The following is an 18722-nucleotide window of genomic DNA, read 5'->3' as shown; positions in this document are numbered from 1 at the left end:
TTCTTTCAAACCACCAGAGGCGTCTTCTTAATTGAGGTTCCTTCCTTTCGGATGACTCTAGCTTGTGTCAATTTGACATAAAACTAGTCAGGATGCTTCCCTAACTGAAAGACATAACCCTTAAGCAGCTCAGCGGAGCCCAGAAAGACCGGCCAGCCATCTGGGTCACACTCACCAGCTCCATCAGTACAGAGGACACCAGGCAAACAGACCTGGGCCAACAAGGCAGCTCAGCAGGTGTGGGCGCTCACCTGTCACCCAACGATGTGAGCCCAAGGACTGCAGTTCAATCCTTAGGACACTTGTCAAGGTGGAGGGGGAGACCTGACTCTACAGAGCTGACCTCTGACCTCCACACATGGGCCACAGCACACACCCACTCATACACACACTAATAGTAAATAAAAACAAACACATAGTATCGGAAAATCAACTAAGGTACTGAAAAACATTCAAACGGTCCCAGAGAATGGGGGAGGGGATAAGGGAAGAATAAGAAGAGTGTAGTTTAGGTGGTAGTGTATGCCCTCAGCATGCGCTTAGGTAGGTCCTGGGTTCAATTCCCAGCACCACATACTACAACAAAACCAACCAAACAGTAGCAGGAATAGCAGCAACAGCGGTGGGTGCTCGTGATCCCAGTTCTGGGGAGACGGTAACAGGGGGATCCCTGGAGCCTTCTGACTGGCCACCTGGCAAGTTTTAGGACAGTGAAAGACTCTCAAAAAAAAAAAAAAAAAAGGTGCCTGAGTAATGACACCCAAAGTTGAAGTTGTCCACTGGCCTACACACACACACACACACACACACACACACACACACACACACAGAAACCAAGACCATTTCACCTGTGATCCTATCTGTCTAGATAAAAACAAGAGCACTGTTTGAACAGAAGAAATGGCTCCCTGTGGGGCTGAAGAGATGGCTCAGCAATTAAGAGCATTCTCTGTTCTTACAAAGACCCAGGTTCAGTTCCCAGCACCCACATGGTGGCTCATCTGTAATTCCAGTTCCAGGGGACCTGGAATCTGACCTCTTCTGACTTCCTTGGGTTACTGAACACACATGGTGTACATGCACACACGCACTCAAAATAAGTCTTAAAAATGTTTTTAAAATGTCTCTCTACGTATGATGACCTCTTTGCCACCCACAGCTTTAGCCTCTAACAGGCTGTAGAAGGTTCTCTTTGGCTTCTCGATAAGGTATTGTCTTCGTTTCATTTCTGATGATGTGTGAAATACCCCCCCAGAGAGCAAGGTGGGGGAGAAAGGCGCTATCAGTGCGCGGTTCCGGTCTACCACTCAGGGAACTCACAGCAGCTGGTCACACGACAACCACACTTGTGTACTTACCCATCAGCTTTTCTTACACAGCTGGGGCCCCAAACCAGGGAATGGGCCCACCCACACTCAGGAGGGGGCTTCCCACACCAACAAATGCAATCAAGGCTATCCCTTATGGGAAAGACACAGGCTGGTCTGATTTAGACAGTCCCTCACTGAGACTCTCTTTCCAGGAGATCCTAGGTCGTGTCACTTTGACAGTTAAAACTGATGCTCACAGACACCCTGGCTGGGGTCCAGAGGCTGGCACAGCGGGTAAAAGGACTTGGCACCAAGCCTAACAACTTGAGTTTGAGCCCTGAAACTCACATGGTGGGAGGAAAGGAACTGGATCTTCCTGGAAGTGGTCCTTGAACTATGATGGCACTGGGGCAAGTTCATGCTTCTCCCCCAAATGAACAAATGAAATGTAAAAACAGAAAATAAAACCCCAAATCTGGTACACTTCCTCCAGCAACAGTTTTATAACCAGACAGCGCCACCTGGTGGGAGTCAGTGTTCAAACACATGACCCTATGAGGAACATTTCATATTCAAATCCTGACACCAGCCTAGTCACTGAGTTCCAGATTCAGTGACAGACCCTGACCCAAGAAAACAGGTTGCAGCCAGGCATGGTGGTGGATGCCTTTAATTCAAGCACTTGGGAGGCAAGGTAGGTGGATCTCTGTGAGTTTGAGGCTAGCCTCATCTACAGAGCGAGTTCTAGGACAGTTAGAACTGTTACACAGAGAAACCCTGTCTCAAAAAAAGAAAGAAAGGAAGAAAGAAAAAAAGAAAAAGAAAGGAAGGAAGGAAGGAAGGAAGGAAGGAAGGAAGGAAGGAAGGAAGGAAGAAGAGAGACAACAAGTCGGACAGCACTGGAGAACCAATATCCAAAGTATCCTCTGGACTCCAACTCCTGCTCCCTCTTCCACCCCTGGTAGAATTATCATTAGACCACTGAAGTAGTCGGCTCCAGTGGCTGGGCCTCTTTACCAACAAATCTGTTTTCTCATAGCAACCGAGTGAAGCTTCTGGAGGGTGAAGTGTGAGATGCTGCCGGTTGGTCCTTTGAAGGCTCTGAAGGCCTCCTTGGCTTGAGGACAGGTTCTTCCTCAGTGTACGCTCAGCTGTCCCTTTTGTTTGGCTCTTGATCTCCCTGCAAGGACACTATCCATCTCAGATCAGGGTCCACCTTAAAGGCCCCAGTTCAGGGTCCACCTTAAAGCCCTGCTTTGGCTCAATCACCTCTTCAAAGACTCTGTCTCCAAACACCATCTTTTTGGGAGAGTCTGGATTTTAGGGTTTTAACATATGGATTTTAGGGAATATATCTCAGCCCAACCCTTCCATTCCATTGAGTTACAGACAGGAAATAGTAAAACATCATGAAACGGGGTTCGAGAGATGGCTCAGTGGGTGCTGTGGGTGTCATGCAAATGCGAGGGTCTGAGTGTGGATCTCCAGCACCCATGCAAATGCCAGGCATGGCGTCACACACCTAGAATCCCAGTGTCGGGGACAGGAGGAGTACAGTGGCCAGATCATCTAGCCAAACCAGTGAGCTATAGGTTCAGAGAGAGACTATCACAAACCTGAGGAGCTGAACAGTTGCGGAACATGCCCAACACTGGCCTCCGCCCTCCACACACGAGCAAACACACTTGTGCACACACCCATATGAGTGTGTACACACATCACACACACACACTAATCACGAAAGGAAACAATGCAGGCAGCTGAGCCTCGGCACTCCTCCGAGTATTATTTGTGGTGCGGCTGTGTTTTGATTTTTTCATTTCCGTTTAGCTCCCCAGCTGGCTCTCGGTCTCCTTTAATATCGATAATAGGACAATGCACTGGCGAAGCTGTACCAGAATTAGTGAGGTGACATTTTGAGTCATCGGATGAATCAAATCAATAACTAGAGCGGATGTTTACTGTTCGTCACCCTTCCTGTCCCCATGACGCGGGTGGGTGACACATCGATGCTGGATTCTGCCCAGACGCGGCACCGTCCCTTTGGCAGCCCACTGTTCTTTGTGAGGTGGCCTTCTGGGTCACAAGAATAGCTATAGATACCTCTCCTGAAAAAAAAAATGCCCCAAGTTGAAGCGTCACCCCGCACATTCTTCCTGAAGCATCCCGTGGTGGCACAGCCTGCTAGAGGCTTCCAGCAACCTCTGCATGTGGACAAGGCTCTGTGAAACAGAGCTCTGACAGTGGACCATGGCCTTCTGCTCCAGTGTGCTCATCTGTTCTCGATGTGATGGCTAGAGCCACCTGGTGTACTAGCACAGAGCTGCTCTTTCTGGATACCCTGCAGTGGAGGGGCCCCTGAGCCCAGGGCCTGTCTTTAGAAGGGACCAGTACACACTTCTACCTTCCAATATAGTCAAGGTCATGCCAAAGTCAGCTGAACAACTAATAGTCCTGCCAGGCCTGAGCCAGCTTCTGTCCCTTGAGAAGGAGGGATGTTATCACAGCTCCGCACCCATTCCTAGGCTCTGGAGGAGGCATTTGTTGCTTGCTATAGCCGGTTGCATCTTCCAGAACAGCATACTATAGCCTGAGGGGACTTGACACAGACAAGCGTTCCCTGTCTTGGAACTGCATAACCACGTCCAAAGCGTCAATGCATTCAGTTCTGGGAGGGCTCAGGTCCTGCTCTGCAGACAACGGACTTTTTTTCCTACATCTTCACATGCACAGAATCCCCAAGTCTCTCTCTTTTTAAAAGAGGGCACTGATCATCCTCTGAGAATCCCAGCCTCCTGATCTGATCTCACACTGTTTCTCTTATGGCCCCCATTACACTGAGAGTTTCAACAGATATGCAAGCAGGCTATGTTCAGAGCCCAGGGATTCCCTCGTTTAGAGGGAAAGCTTGAATGTGGCCTAGGCCATCTGCTTCACTCAAACAGGGTTGTGGGGGCATGGACATCCTGACTAGATTGGGGAAGACAGGCTGGGCCTCTGGGGTTGACTGCAAAGTTGGGAGTCCCCTAAGGATGTCCTTGTCAACTTGGCTCCCTCATGTCTGTGCTTGCCTGACATCTGGAACTGAGCCTATGTATGCTAGCCCAGTAAGACGTGGTAGAAAGGGGGGAAGGAATGAAAGGGAGGGCACTAGGGAGAGGAATAATGAGAAAAACGACAATGATTCATATGTATGAAGCCACCATGATGAAACACATTATTTTGTTTACTAACCTAAAGGATTCATTAAAAAATCTTTTCATAAAGAGATGTGTGGGGCTAGGGAGATGGCCCAGTGGTTAAGAACACCGGCTGCTTTTGGAGAGGACCTGGGTTCAGTGCCCAGCACCCATATGACAGCTCACAACCATCTGTGACTCCAGTCCTGGGGGACAGGTGGCTTCTTCTGGCCTCTACAGGCACTGGAAGACACACGGCACACAGACAAACGGACACACACATACACACAAAACAAGAATATACAGACAGACAGACACACACACACACACACACACACACACACACGTGTACTTACAGTCATCCTCCTGCCAAAACCCAGGGTGGATCCACAGACTTTACAAGTTAGACTCCCAAATGGACCCGCTCCCCATGAGCAACCATGGTGGATGTCATCCTGTGACCTGTTTGTTTTGTTGTTGTTGTTGTTTGTTTGTTCCCCAAGACAGGGTTTCTCTGTAGCTTTGGAGCCTGTCCTGGAACTAGCTCTTGTAGATCAGGCTGTCCTTGAACTCACAGAGATCCGCCTGCCTCTGCCTCCCAAGTGCTGGGAATAAAGGCCTGTGCCACCACCGCCTGGCCAGGCAATGTGTTTCTAATCCCAGCATTGGGGGGGGGGGGTGGAAGGTTGGACACAGGCAGACCTCTAGGGCTCATGGGTCATCTCATCAGCCAAATTGGTGAAGCCCAGGCCAGTGAGAGACTGTCTCAAAAAACAACATGGCTCCTAAGGAGTGACACCAGAGGTTGACCACTGGTCTCCTCATGTGCACACACATGCATGTAAGAGAACAGAACAGGGACAAGCAGAGAGGACAATCGTCGCATACACCAGGAAGCAGATGCTACCTGCCATCAGCAGAAAGCAGCCCTACAATATGTTGGCCTCATCTGTCTCCACAGCCCCATCAGTGGGGCTCTGACAGAGCAGCCCTACAAAAAAGTGTGTCAGTCCTGGAGCTGAGGCTGGCCTGCGGGCTTGCTTGGATCAAGAGAAGGCAGTGAACTTGAGCTTTGGCCTCAGTCTGTCTAAAGATGCCCTGTGACTTCTCCAGCTTAAATTGCCAGAGATAAGATATAAGGGGAGGGAGGCTCAGTGGCTAGCCTGGGCTAGCCTCCAAGTGGGCAGTGAGGTCATTTCCTCAGTGAGGCTAGCAATAGGCTTTCAACAGTCCGTGACTGGGGTTTAGAGTCAAAGGGTGAGTCCATGATCATCACGGCGGGGAGCATGGGGGTGGGCAGGCAGGCATGGTGCTGGAGCAGCAGCTGAAGGCTCACATATGGTCTCTTAAATTGCACGTGGGGGTGTGTGTGTGTCTGGGCCTGGCATGGATTTTTGAAACCTGAAAGCAACTCTCCTCCCCTGCCCTGTGACACACCTCCTTCAATAAGGCACATCTCCCAATCCTTCCCTGTAGGCAGAGATGGCTCATTCGTTTCCCAGCCACCCAGAACTGAATAATCGCACAAAAAGGATAGTAATCACAACACCATTTGGCCAACAGCTCAGGCGTATTTCTAGCTAGCTCTTATATCTTAAATTAACCCTTTTCTATTAATCTATTATGTGTTGCCACTAGGCTGTGGCTTATTGGTGCGACATGTTATGCCTATGGTGGTTACATGGAGTCTCCCTGATTCTGCCTACTCTCTATCTCTGTTCAGATTTCCCCCCTGATTTACTCTGTTAAGCCATTGGCCCAAACAGCTTTATTTATCAACCAGTAAAAGCAATACCTATACAGAAGGACATCCCACATCACGTCCTAGGTAGTTCCACCAGCTGGGAACTAAACACTCAAGTAGATGCTGAGCCCATGGGGCCATTCTAAGCAGGCTACAGGTTTCAGTTGAAAGGACACACATAGAAGCCAAACACTGTGTTAGCAAGCTAAAGGATCAGGCATTAACGGTGCTAAGGCACTTGCTGTGTGTGAGGAGTGGGCAGGCACCTGGGATAACTATCATCCGTGTGGATCATTGACCCAGGAAGCAAAACACAACAGAACATGACATGGACCGTGACCATGACAAACTGAAAATGTAGAGAAGGAGGTGAGAACACAGGAGATGCCAACTTGCAAATTTGAGCAAGTTTTCCCATTAAGAATGTAGAGTTGGGGCTGGAGAGATGGCTCTGTGGGTAAGTGCTTACAAGACAAGAATGAGGTCCTGAGTTCATACTTTCATAAAAAGTTGAGTGCAGTTGCCACACTTGTAACCCCAATGCTGGGTGGATCACATTAGAAGGTAATGGAGGCGGAGACAGGAGGATCCCTGGAGCTTGCTGCCCAGTTAGTCCAGGTGATTGCTGAGTTCCCCAGAAATATGGTGAAGAGCTGTTGAGGATGGTACCTCATGTTGACCCCTGACTTCTCCGTGTTCATTCAGGGACATATGCACAGCTCCCTTCACATGTGAATACACATACGTGTAACACGCACATAACAGCATGAGGATGAGAAACACAGATTGCAATTTTAAATAAAGTATGCCCGTTAAAGTAGGGGATTAGTTAGCTCTATAGCTGTCTGGGGGACAGCACTTTGGGCAGAGGGAATAACCAGTCACCAGCTACCTGAAATACAACCCTACAGTGACTTACTAGTTGTTATGCATCGACAGTCCCTGTGTGTCGGTAGCCTATGACTTTGCTTTGCGGCAAGGTCTTGCTTTGAGGTCCAGGATGGCAGAGTCCCCTGCCACCATCTCCCCAACGCTGGGACTACAGGTTTGCACCACCGCACATGGGCCACAACTCACATAGTTCCAACTCTACCTGAGGAAGTTCCGACAGACATCTGCTCCCGCCAACCGCAGACCAAAGCTACGGTTCCACAGAAGCTAAACCTGGCAAACCAATGAATTTATTGGGCTTACAGCGCATGAGTGAGGGATGGCAAACAGGAGCCCCATCAGGGAGGAGACTCACCCCATGATAGGTGGAGTCCTCCAGTTAACCTCTGCGCTCTAGGTGCTAAGTGCCTCCTGAGACTGCACAGCTGAGACTACCTGCCTACAGCTGCCCAGAGTTGTTCAGCTGGTGTGGGGAGCAGGGTGAGTGGTCAAGTGGTCAGGACCTCGGTGAGGTCTGGAGACCTTTCCCACTCCACCCCCCACTTTCTGTGAGATCTAGTCTTGAGGGATAAGGGTCTCTGAGGAAGGCTCAGAGGACAGCATCTACAGTCACACACCAACTGCGGGGGCTGGGTGAGAGCTCAGAACACTTCTGGGACAAGGTGACACTGTCATTGACAACCTATTGAAGAAGGATGCTAATTTTCACCGAGGAATAGGCCTTCCATAGTAACTTAATTAGGCCAAGCAGTAAAACTGTCAGGAGGACCCCTGAGTCACCAGGGTATGACAAAGCTTGGCAAGCCACCAGCCTCTGGGGGAGGGAAAAGGGTGACTTCACTGCTTCCTCACACAATTGTCCTCAAGGGTCACCAAAGACCCCTAGACTGATTGGCCTGTTCCCCACCTGTTGGCAATGGCGGAACATGAATGATTTACATGAACATGTGCACAGATTTCATACATGCAAGCACATGCATCACAGACTTTTAGTTTAGTTTTTACTTTTTAAATACAGGGTTTTTCTGTGTAGCTCTGACTGTCCTGAAACTTGCTCTGTAGACCAGGCTGGCCTCGAACTCAGAGATCTGCCTGCTTCAGCCTCCCGAGTGTTGGGATGAAGGGCGTGGGACACCATGCCTGACCCCAGCATAGACTTTTAAAAAGATGTACAAACCTTAGACTTCTGATGCCCATCTCCATCTCCCAAGTGTTGGCATTACCGCAGCACCTACCTGGTTTATGCTAAAGATTTAACTCAGGCCTCATGCAAACACTCCAGATGAGGTGCACCCCTAGCCTATGGCAAAGCGCTTTAGGAAAAGAAAATCATTTTTTTCCCAAGACTACTTTTGGCTTCGTAATAGTCCATACCGACCCCACAGGGCACATCTTGGGCTGACTGTCTCCTACCCTCATTTCCCTGTAGCTATTCTCTTATCATCTACCAACTTACAGACTCAACTGGGGTTTGGGGTGTAAATTTGGTACCTGTAGGTTGAATGAAGACTCAGGATGTAGACCAGACTGGCCTTAAATTCAGGATTCTCTTGCCTCGGCCTGTGGCATGTTGGACCACAGCTGTCTGCTACTACACACACACACAGAGAGAGAGAGAGAGAGAAAGAGAACTGAGGTTATATGAACTGACTGCTAATAGCACCACTTTGCTGGGCTGAGCTGACTCTGCCCAGGCTTGCTCCTGGCCAGGCAGCATGGAGACATACTTCAGTCCTTCTTAATCGTATCGGCCCACTCTAAGGAAATCTTGCTCTGAAGACTCGGGTGGTTGGGATCTTACAGGAAGCCAAGTCCATACACTGGACTTGAGCTTCAAGCCAAGCCGTGCCTGCTATGTGTCTTTGCTGTTTCAGACGGGTTTAACACAACGTGACAACTCATCTATTCACAAGTGGAAGTTTTTTTTTTTTTTTTTTTTTTTTTTTTTTTTTTTTTTTTTAAAGGAAGCCGACATATTTCACATCATACCCCACATCACTTCTTCTACTACTCATAAATCTCTGTCCTTCTTCCTTGGCCGCATCATGTCTGCCCCTGTCTTTCACTTGTGATTTATGACTGAGTTCCTTATGTTGCCAGATTTATAAACTTTGCAGGGCTTCCAGAATGCCCACTTTGTACACCAGTCCACAAGTCAGTAAATTTATTGTCTATGAATTGCTACTTTGAAAAATTACATCAATGCAAATTGATTGGCTTTTAGCCTCCCTAGCCAATAAATTCATTTTATTTTTTTGGAGGGGACATCTGAGGTCACAGGATGATAGATAAAACGGGCAATCCCTCAACGAGGAGAGTCGGAAGTTCTCCTGAGCAGAAGCCCGGCAGGACTTCTCTCCATCGTCATGGACAGACTGGCCTTCTGCTGCCTGCTCTTCGTGGGACTCCTGAACCCACTCCTGTCCCTTCCCATCCCTGACACGGGGGAGAAGGCTCCTCAGCGTCCAGGTGAGGTGACTGTGTTTATCAGTCTAGGTGGCACTCAGGAGGAGGAAAGGGATTCCGGCTAAAAGGGCTCTTCTGCAAGCGTAGCGATGCTTTGAAGAGAGAACCAGGGGACTCTTACTGTGTTGTCTTAGATCTAGCAATGGGTACGATCTTCTCTAAACACAGGCAGGTAGCATTGCTTATATCATGTCACAAATGTAACTCAAATTTTCGTAGTGGTCAGCTTTTGTTTATAAAAATTGGACTGAGTTTAGAACATTACCTTCAATTTTGAGAGGACTGTTGAGGGTAGGAGTGGTTTCTCCAGCTACAGACTAATAGGGTCCTCATTCTGTCATGAGAATTAGAGAGCAATAATCTGTGTTGTATGAAACAAATGGCTTAGTTAAGCACAGTGGCTGCTGAGACTGGGGACTCACAGACAGCCAAGCATGTTTGTTTTCTTTTTGACTTCATGTTCTACTTAAGTCCAAGTTAAACTAAAAAGAAAAATTAGAAATTTTGCCACAACCCCTTAATTTGGCATTAGGTTGTGTATTATATTTCATAAATATTTAACCGGATTTAATACTTAGTTTGGCTACTCAAAACAATTTCCTTTATGCTCATTGTGTGTGTATGCACACACCATGGCGGTCAGAGGACTTGAAGGAGCTGGTTCTCTAGTATGTGGGAAGGTTTGGTGGTAACACCGTCCTCCCTGGGGCCAGCTCGCTGCTTTTGGGTCCTTTCAGACATTTTCTTAAGTAGGTTCTCTTCCAAGCCACTGCTGTTACCCTTCCTAGTCTGCGCCGCTCTCCCGCCAGCATTCTGATCGTGTTTGAGCATCACTCATTCTGCCAATCATCTGCTGGCGTCACTGAATCCACACTGGCACTTAGCCTGTTGGTCAAAACCAGGCAGGAACCAATTCTGCTATTTTAAAAGGGCCAGCACACACCGCCAAAAGAAATCAGGATGTTCAGGTGCTGACGGCGCTTCAAACGTCCACAATAAAACATCTGAAATGAGGGCAGCCTCTTACTCAAAGTCCCAACAGGTGGAAACTTAGCGGTTTTTGCCAGAATGCTCCCGTGGGTTCGTCCCTCCGCAAATGCCCTGCAGCACAGACATTTGCACGTTATCAAAGTCTGCAGGTGACCATTGGCATTCTCCAGGAGTACCATGAGTGCACCTGGCTGCCGTTAGAATGCTTTGTTCCTTGTCTTCCCATCAAGGTTGCAGATGAAGTCAGCCTGCAGCATCCAGTGTCATGTGTGGCTTTCCGGTCAGATTCCCAGAGCAGCTCAACCTGCTGGCACCTGCCCAAGACATGTCCTACTGCCAGCCTTTACCGGTCACATATATCTTGCATGCACTTAGCATATACAACCAGAACATTTAGCACACACCCTGTGCAGAAAGCACACCTTATACCTGCTCTCACTCCTCACACCCATTTGCCACACATGTTGCATGCACTTGCCCTCACACCACACACTTACCCACACAGCTTGCACATAGCACACACGCCAAGGATACTTGCCATGCATCCCTTACATGTGTGTACCACGTTTCCCTCACTTATACACACCCCATACACGCTGGGTGTCAGTCACATCTCACACAGAAGTCACAATGCAGCATCTAAAGCCTCAAGTGAATCCCTGCTGCGAGGTGCAGCGGAGGTGCTACCCTCCTTTTTTGTCTCCCACTCATAGACCTCAGAAGTAAGGGGATAAAAGGAGATGATGAGCCCAATTAGACTTCCTGAGCCAAACAGGCATTTGGGGTCCCCTCCTGCTCAAGGCAGGTGGTAGGGTGGTCACAATGGCAGGGATGGGTGGCCCACATGTTCCTCACTTTTGGACTCCTGCTGGCTTGTGTAGCACCTTTAATTCTGCTAAATGCCACCGAGACAGATCACCGATTCCTCACTTGGAGTTTCGGCATCCACCCCCCCATCCTGGTACTCACCAAAGACAGGGAACAGAGATGGCCACGTGAAGGCCGGGGTGGGCTACTTGTCTGTCTCTACCCCACAGTGCTTGAAGAAGATGCTCGGCTGGCTCTGGAGGAGCTGGAGAGGGTTGCTCTCCTGCAGACACTGCGACAGACAGTGGGCACAGAGGCAGGTGGAGGCCTTAGCGAAGCAGGTAAAGGCATTCTTGGGCACGTGGGTGGATTCCATAGCTACAAAAGTTGTCTTCTATTCTAGCTATCAGAGAAGGCTCTACAAAGCTCAACTATATGAAATTTCCTAAAACGCTTCTTAGTCATCCTCCATCATCTGTCCACTATCCTCTGTCCAGCCTTTCAGCTTCAGCAAGTGCTTGCAAGCCCAGGCTCCCCAGGATGGGCAGAACTCTTTTCATATGGACTGTTTAAGTGCCACCGAGACCAACTGTAAATCTCTGTGTCCCACTTACTACCATCTTCACAAATAATTTAATCTCTCTGTATCTCAGTTTCTGAGTCTGAACACAGGAATGGTAAGGACAGTCTATACCAGGCATGATGGTGCACACACACCTGTAATCTCAGCACTTAGGGGCTGAGGCAGGTTTGGGAGTTTGAGACAAGTTTAGGCCACATAATATGATTTTATATATCTAGCCCAAACTAAATCAACAATAGCAAAAAAAAAATTGACTTCTTGGGGTGACTCTTAAAAAATCAATGCAAAAAAAAATGCAAGTAAAACGTTTAGCAGGTCAGAGAGATGAGTAAGGCCAGACATGGTGACTCACACCTGTGAGCCCATGAGTCTGCAGACAGCCTGAGACCCCATTCGACAAACAGCACCTGATGGAAATGACAGACGACCGTTTTCTCCACACGTCGATCCAGTGCTCAGAACGCCTGGGCACAATATGGAGCGTCTTTAAGGAGACACTCTGATGGGCAGTCCAACTGTGTTTCTGACAAACTAGGAATGGCTAAGGAGAAAAACAAAGTGCCGAGGTCAGAATCCTTGCCTGCGTTCAAGTTCACATTGCCTCACCGTGGACAGGACTGGAAACTACACATAATTTAGAGATGTATTTTTTCTTCTTTCCATGTGTGCTGTGCGTGTATTGTGTGGGCCCATGTGAGGGTGGGGGGGCAGAGTTGGGTGTTTTCCCTAGTTCTCTTCGTTGACTGAAGCAGGTCTCCAGCTGTGTTAGTTAGCCATCCTGTCCCAGGGACCCTGTCTTTACCTCCCAAACGTTTAAGGGATCAAGGCGGCCTCCAGGCTCACCCAGCTGTGATATGGGTTCTGGGGACCTGGACTCTGGTCCTCAAGCCTATGCAGCTGGTGCACTGTGGGTCACCTCCCCAGCCCTGGAATCTTAGATTTCGTAGGTTTTAAAATAAGCAAGGCTGCTGGGTGTGGTGGCAAGCGCCACAGGTGCGTCTCTGTGAGGCCGGCTTGGTCTGTGCAGTGCGTCCTTGCTTTAAAAAGAGAAACTGTCAAACTGTTTTCCAGATCCCAGTGATGATACTCCCACCCCAAGGGGAAGCTTGAGAAAGGTAAGAAACTCTGGTTTTTGAGGGAGAAAGGCTGAAGTTCTCATAACCAATTTTACAGAACCCTTAATTCATGACCTAAGAGTGTTCTTGGTGGAAATCACATCTTATAGTGATTGGCCAGTGTTCTTCCAAGATGTTTTTTCTAAACTGTTTCATAGACTATATGACTGTAACATGGACTTAACAAGCACCTGATCCAGGTGAATGAGAGTGGCATATAAGGGAAAGGAGCAGCAGATAAGGCTCCTGCTGCATTTGCTGCCCACTGCCGTGCCACGTGGCCTCAGCAGCAGCATAATTAGGATGGCACTTACTAGTCGAACTTCAACAGACCTGCAGGAGCCAATAAGCAGTCAGTGTGGGGCACCACAAGGCACCATGGGAAAGGAATGGAATGAGGATGTGGTCCTGTCCCTGTGATGCAAAGGCTGGGGTGTGGTGTGACAGGACACACATAGATGGTGTGGAGTGAGTGGGGACCACTGTATGCTTTCCAAGGGGTCTCTCCAGGGACCTTGCCTTCTGCCCCGACAGTCAGTGTTTATGATTATGTAAACGTCTCCTGAGAAATCATGACATAAGCATTCACGGATCTGGACCAGAGACCTCTACTGTTGTAATAGCCACCAGCATCCTGGCAGCAACCGCCCTGACATGAGATCCCAGAGACAGTGAGCAGCACCTGAAGCCCCTAGGGGACCGGCACAGCTTCTGTGAGCCATTAGCGAAAAGTCTTCACTCAGATGTTTACATGCTTCTAAACAGAAGCCAGTCCAGTTAGCGTTACTATTGCTGTGATCAAACTCCGTGACCAAAGCAACCTGGGGAGGAACCGGTTGATTTGGCTCACACTTCCACATCACTGTTCATCACTGAAGGAAGTCAGGGCAGGAACTCAAACAGGGCAGGAGCCTGGAGGCAGGAGCTGAGGCAGAGGTCATGTAGGGGAGCTGCTTGCTGGTTTGAAGTCATGTCTTGCTCAGCCTGGTTTCTTATAGAACCCAGGACCACCAGCCCAGGGCTGGCATCACCCACAATGGGCTGGGTCCTCCCCCACCAATCGCTAATTAAGAAAACGCCCCACAGGCTTGTCTACAGCTAGATCTTATGGAGAAGTCTTCTCAATTGAGGCTCCCTCCTGATGACTCTAGCTCGTGTCAAGTTGACATAAAACAATCCAGTACAAGGATTATTCCTAAGGCCTAAAACCTTATGTGTAGGGTGTGCCCACTTTATTCTAGAATAAAAAGAAAACTATGGGACGACTCAACCTTTAAAAGAAGCCAGTTTTAACAGGTAAGATCTATGTGACAATGAAGGTTAAGAGTCCAGAACTAATCACCGACAGAAGCCAACACAGAATGGTCACTGAGTGTTGGCAGAGGCTGCTCATTTGCTTCCCAGCCATTCAGACTGGAAATGATCATGCAGAGACTGTATTAATTAAATGGTTGCTTGGCTAATTAGCTCTATTGGCTAACTCTTACATCTTAACCCATTTCTATTAATCTGTGTATCACCATGTGGCTATGGCTTACCAGTGTCTGTCTGCTCCAGTGGCTACATGGTGTCTCCCTGACTCCGCCTTCTTTCTCCCAGTAGTCAGTTTAGTTTTCCTGCCTAGCTCTGCTCTGCCCTATCATAGGCCAAAGCAGCTTCTTTATTTATTAACCAATAAAAGCAACACATATACAGAAGGACTTCTCACATTATCTGCCCTTTTTTGTCTAAATAAAAAGGAAGGTTTTAACTTTTAACATAGTAAAATTACATTTAACACAATAGGTATCAAGCAAGAGTTAGTTAAAATATTTGTATCTACTTTATCTTTTATCCTAACTAAAGAAAGCTATAACTATACAGTCTTCAACTCCATCAAAGACTCCAGAAGGATATAATACTACCTAAGTAAACAGGAAGTGCATTGTAAGCAAGTTCTAAAACTCTAGAATTGACAGAGACCTCTTACTGCCTGGACAGTCACCCAAAGTTCTTCTGTATCATTGGAGCATCCATCTTCAGCCTATTGAAGCCATCTTCAGACTTTTCCATGAAGCAGGAAATCTCAAAGACAGTTCCGCCTATATTGGCAGTTTGTTAGTCACTTTCTTCTGTGTCCTGCAGAATGTCTGACAGATTCTTTCATGAAGCAGGAACCCCAAATGACTGTGTCACCTTCTTTAAGCAGCTTCAGCAGGTATTTTTCTGTGGGTCCTGCGTGTCCAGTTCATACAGCAAACCATCAAGCAGTCCAGGCAAGAGCAGTTTCTTGCCCAAATGGCTGATAAACGCCATAAGGAGCCTCTTTGATACCCATTATCCTCTTAAAGTAGATTGGTGCTGCCAGGAGCAGATGTGTCTCATTGTCATGAAAAGACTTTAGTTCTTAAAACATTTTAAATTCCATATTCCATAGGTCTTTGAAAGGTTTGATGAGATTATTTATATAACTGAAATATATCTCTATATATCTAGAAAACTTAACTGACTACGAGCTTGACTATTATAGATGATTATCTATCAACCTGTATTTCTTAATTATACACTACGTTTTTAAATGAGCTACACAAACACAATACCTTGATTAAGAGCAGCAACATACATATAACAAAATTGACTTTAAATTTGTATCAATAAGCCGGGCGGTGGTGGCGCACGCCTTTAATCCCAGCACTCGGGAGGCAGAAGCAGGCGGATCTCTGTGAGTTCGAGACCAGCCTGGTCTACAAGAGCTAGTTCCAGGACAGGCTCCAAAACCACAGAGAAACCCTGTCTCGAAAAAACAAAAAAACAAAAAAAAAAACAAAAAAAAAAATTTGTATCAATAAATCAAGATCCATACCAATACAAATCTCTATAACTGAGAGGATAGGGGAACTCTACCAACCACAGGGTTAAGAAGAGAAAAAGAGAGAGAAAAGAGAGAGAGAGGGAGAAAGAGAGAGAGAGAGAGCAAGCACATGCTCCGAGAAGCCCCCATGAGGGTTACTTATTGTTCTGAACTTTGGGTTTCAGGCTTTCTCTGGACAAGATTCTAACACTGTACTGAGTCGTCTTTTGGCAAGAACCAGGAAACAACATAAGCAACATGGGACTGTCTCGGAGTGCTTCTGGAAATACTGCATTTGAAGAGATATGAGCATCAGTTTATTTCATCAGAACCACCACTTTAGAAAACTAAAAAAGGAAGATGCCTGAAGAAAAATCAGGCTAACCACTCCATTTCTTCATTATTATGAGAAATAAATCCTCTATGTTTCACAAGTATCACACATGGTCAAGTTTACTTAAATAAACATCCTGAAAATCTATAACCTGTATTTCTCCCCATTATCCTTAGTATTTCCTGGAAATCTACAAGTTAGGCTGGAGGTGTAGCTCAGTGGCACACAGCTTACCTAACATGAGCTCTCAGTTCCATCCTGGGCACTGCAAAAATGTCTAAGTAAAGCAAAAAACTCTCCTATATGAGTACAATGCATTTTGGTCGTATACAACCTTTCCTCTCCACCTTCAACTCCAGCAGTTCCCCTCCCCCTTACTTCTAAAATGCAGCATGTCTCTTATTTGGCCTGGGGGGTGTGGCTCACCGGTAGAGCTCTTACCTAGCAGACGTGAGGCCCTGGGTTTTACTACAAATGCAAAACACAAAGCACCACACACTCAGAAAAACTGAAGCCAATAAACCAGTTATTAGCAAAGCAATAAACGAAGTCAAGTGATGGTGGCACATGCCTTTAATCCCAGCACTCAGGAGGCAGAGGCAGGCAGAGCTCTGTGAGTTCGAAGCCAGCCTGATCTTCAGCGTGAGTTCTAAGACAGGCTCCAAAGCTACAGAGAAACCCTGTCTCCGGGGGAAAAAAAGAAAAGCAGAAGCACGTCGGGCGGTGGTGGCGCATGCCTTTAATCCCAGCCCTTGGGAGGCAGAGGCAGGCGGATCTCTGTGAGTTCAAGACCAGCCTGGTCTACAAGAGCTAGTTCCAGGACAGGCTCCAAGACCACAGAGAAACCCTGTCTCGAAAAACCAAAAAAAAAAAAAAAAAAAAAAAAAGAAAGAAAGAAAGAAAAGCAGAAGCACACAGCACGGAGTAAGAAGAAAAAGACACCAAGATTTATCCAAAAGTATCTCAAGTCATAAATGATTTAAAAATAAATTACTTTGTTATGACATCTTCTCAACCATTAAAAATGAATATATGAATATATAAGTTGCAGATGCCATCACATCCAGTGTCTGTAGTGCTGAGGATGGGATCCGGGGTTCCACACTCATGAACCAAGCACTCTGCCATGTCTCAGGAAGGCAGTACCTTAGCTTGAAAAACTCAAGCTCTAACACAAAGGCACCCAGAGTGGGGCCTGGGCGATGGTCTGAACTGTTTCCTGTGGGGAAGTCTGTGTGCTGATTCCCACTTTTAGTAGGTCGCAGTACTGAGCACTTGAAAACTTCCCTGCTCTCAACCTCTGTGAGTTAAGGTCATGGCTGACTCACACCAAGTATTGAAACTCACTTCCACTTCAGTCATTAAAGGCAGAGCACCCTGCATTCTTAGGGGAGACGCAGGGATTAGGGCGCGCAATGCAATCAGTAGACCCACATATGTGTAAACGCACCAGCATTCCACGTACGACTGTGGCAGTCTGGAGAGCTTCAGACCTGCCATCACGGGACACTACGCAACCCACACCTCTGTCAGCAAACATCACCAATGCCTTCGAACACAGCTCTGACAAAGCTTTCCTAATCTAGACATCAGCCACAGCTTGGTAGGGAAAGCAGGCATGTAGACTCAATTCTGAAATCAAGAATGAGAATTACGGTTCTTCAATCTAAGTATCAAACTAGTTCTAACTCCCTACTGGCGACCCCCAAAAGCCTAAATGTTTCTAGTATACTAATATAATCTAGAAGTCATCAGGAGGTGCAGTGACTTGGGGTGATTTTCATGATGGATCCCTAAGCTCATCCCTCAGCAGCCTACTCTGCACAGTGTAGAGGGCTGCCATGAAGGGAAGAGGGGGCAGCTGGGGGCAGAGGCTGTAAACACTGGCTATGTTTGTCTTGCTGTTGTTATCAGTGGAAGGAACAAATGACTGGAAAGGCATGAGATCTAAGGCCTTGCTAGCTCCAGGGTCTGGCTCCATATTTTGATTTCTAGATTTTGCTGCTTTAAGTAACATTCAGACTGTAAAATACAAGTTCACCCTACAGAAGCTTCAGAAATAATTTTGATAGTTTTACTAAACTGGCATAAATGAATGGCATTATACATGTGTATACACACACAGACATCCAGGACCCAGTGGAGTCTTCTCAGGGCTCAGATGAGGATGAAACACATTGGGAAGGGTCTTTCTTCCAGAGGGGACTGGAGACAAACTGACGCGCAAACACCCGTGAGAGTGGCAATGCTGAGCTTGCAGAGTGGGGAGAGGGGGTGCTCAGGGGATCGCAGGAAGCAGCTCTGGCTGACACCACGCATGTTCAGGGCTTGCTGATACAATGAAGAACATTCTCCACTTTTATGCATACACTGTTTATTGTTTTTACTCAAAAAAGATAACCAATGGAAAGATTAATAACCATTAAAGTACAAGCAAATTCATAATAATTATAAACAAACTGCTAATTTGATT

General features: G+C 47.3%; 2 protein-coding genes across 4 annotated transcripts in view; one reads left to right on the top strand and one right to left on the bottom strand.

Annotated features, from left to right (window-relative positions):
• Positions 1-1920: 1920 nt before the first annotated feature.
• Positions 1921-18722, bottom strand: part of Per3 (period circadian regulator 3) — a 66885-nt gene continuing 50083 nt past the window's right edge. Inside the window, exons 21-22 of one of the 3 annotated variants that reach the window (XR_009057980.1) lie at positions 8616-8715; positions 1921-2490 (exon numbers count right to left, since the gene is read on the bottom strand). Coding sequence is in view for 2 of the 3 variants with exons in the window: in XM_057784076.1 (XP_057640059.1) it covers positions 8635-8712 (78 nt within the window). In the remaining variant the exon portion in view is untranslated. Of the gene's footprint in view, positions 2491-8577; positions 8716-18722 lie in introns of those variants that run through there. The other 2 variants (XM_057784076.1, XM_057784079.1) reach the window with 2 other exon arrangements.
• Positions 9491-16214, top strand: Uts2 (urotensin 2). Its single transcript, XM_057784080.1, has 4 exons — positions 9491-9593; positions 11618-11728; positions 13042-13085; positions 16101-16214. The coding sequence occupies exons 1-4, from the start codon at positions 9491-9493 to the stop codon at positions 16212-16214; spliced, it is 372 nt and encodes a 123-aa protein (XP_057640063.1).

This window comes from Chionomys nivalis, chromosome 11 (genome assembly GCF_950005125.1).
Source record: "Chionomys nivalis chromosome 11, mChiNiv1.1, whole genome shotgun sequence".
NCBI classification, from domain to species: Eukaryota; Metazoa; Chordata; class Mammalia; order Rodentia; family Cricetidae; genus Chionomys; species Chionomys nivalis.
This window is presented reverse-complemented; position numbering and strand designations above follow the sequence as displayed.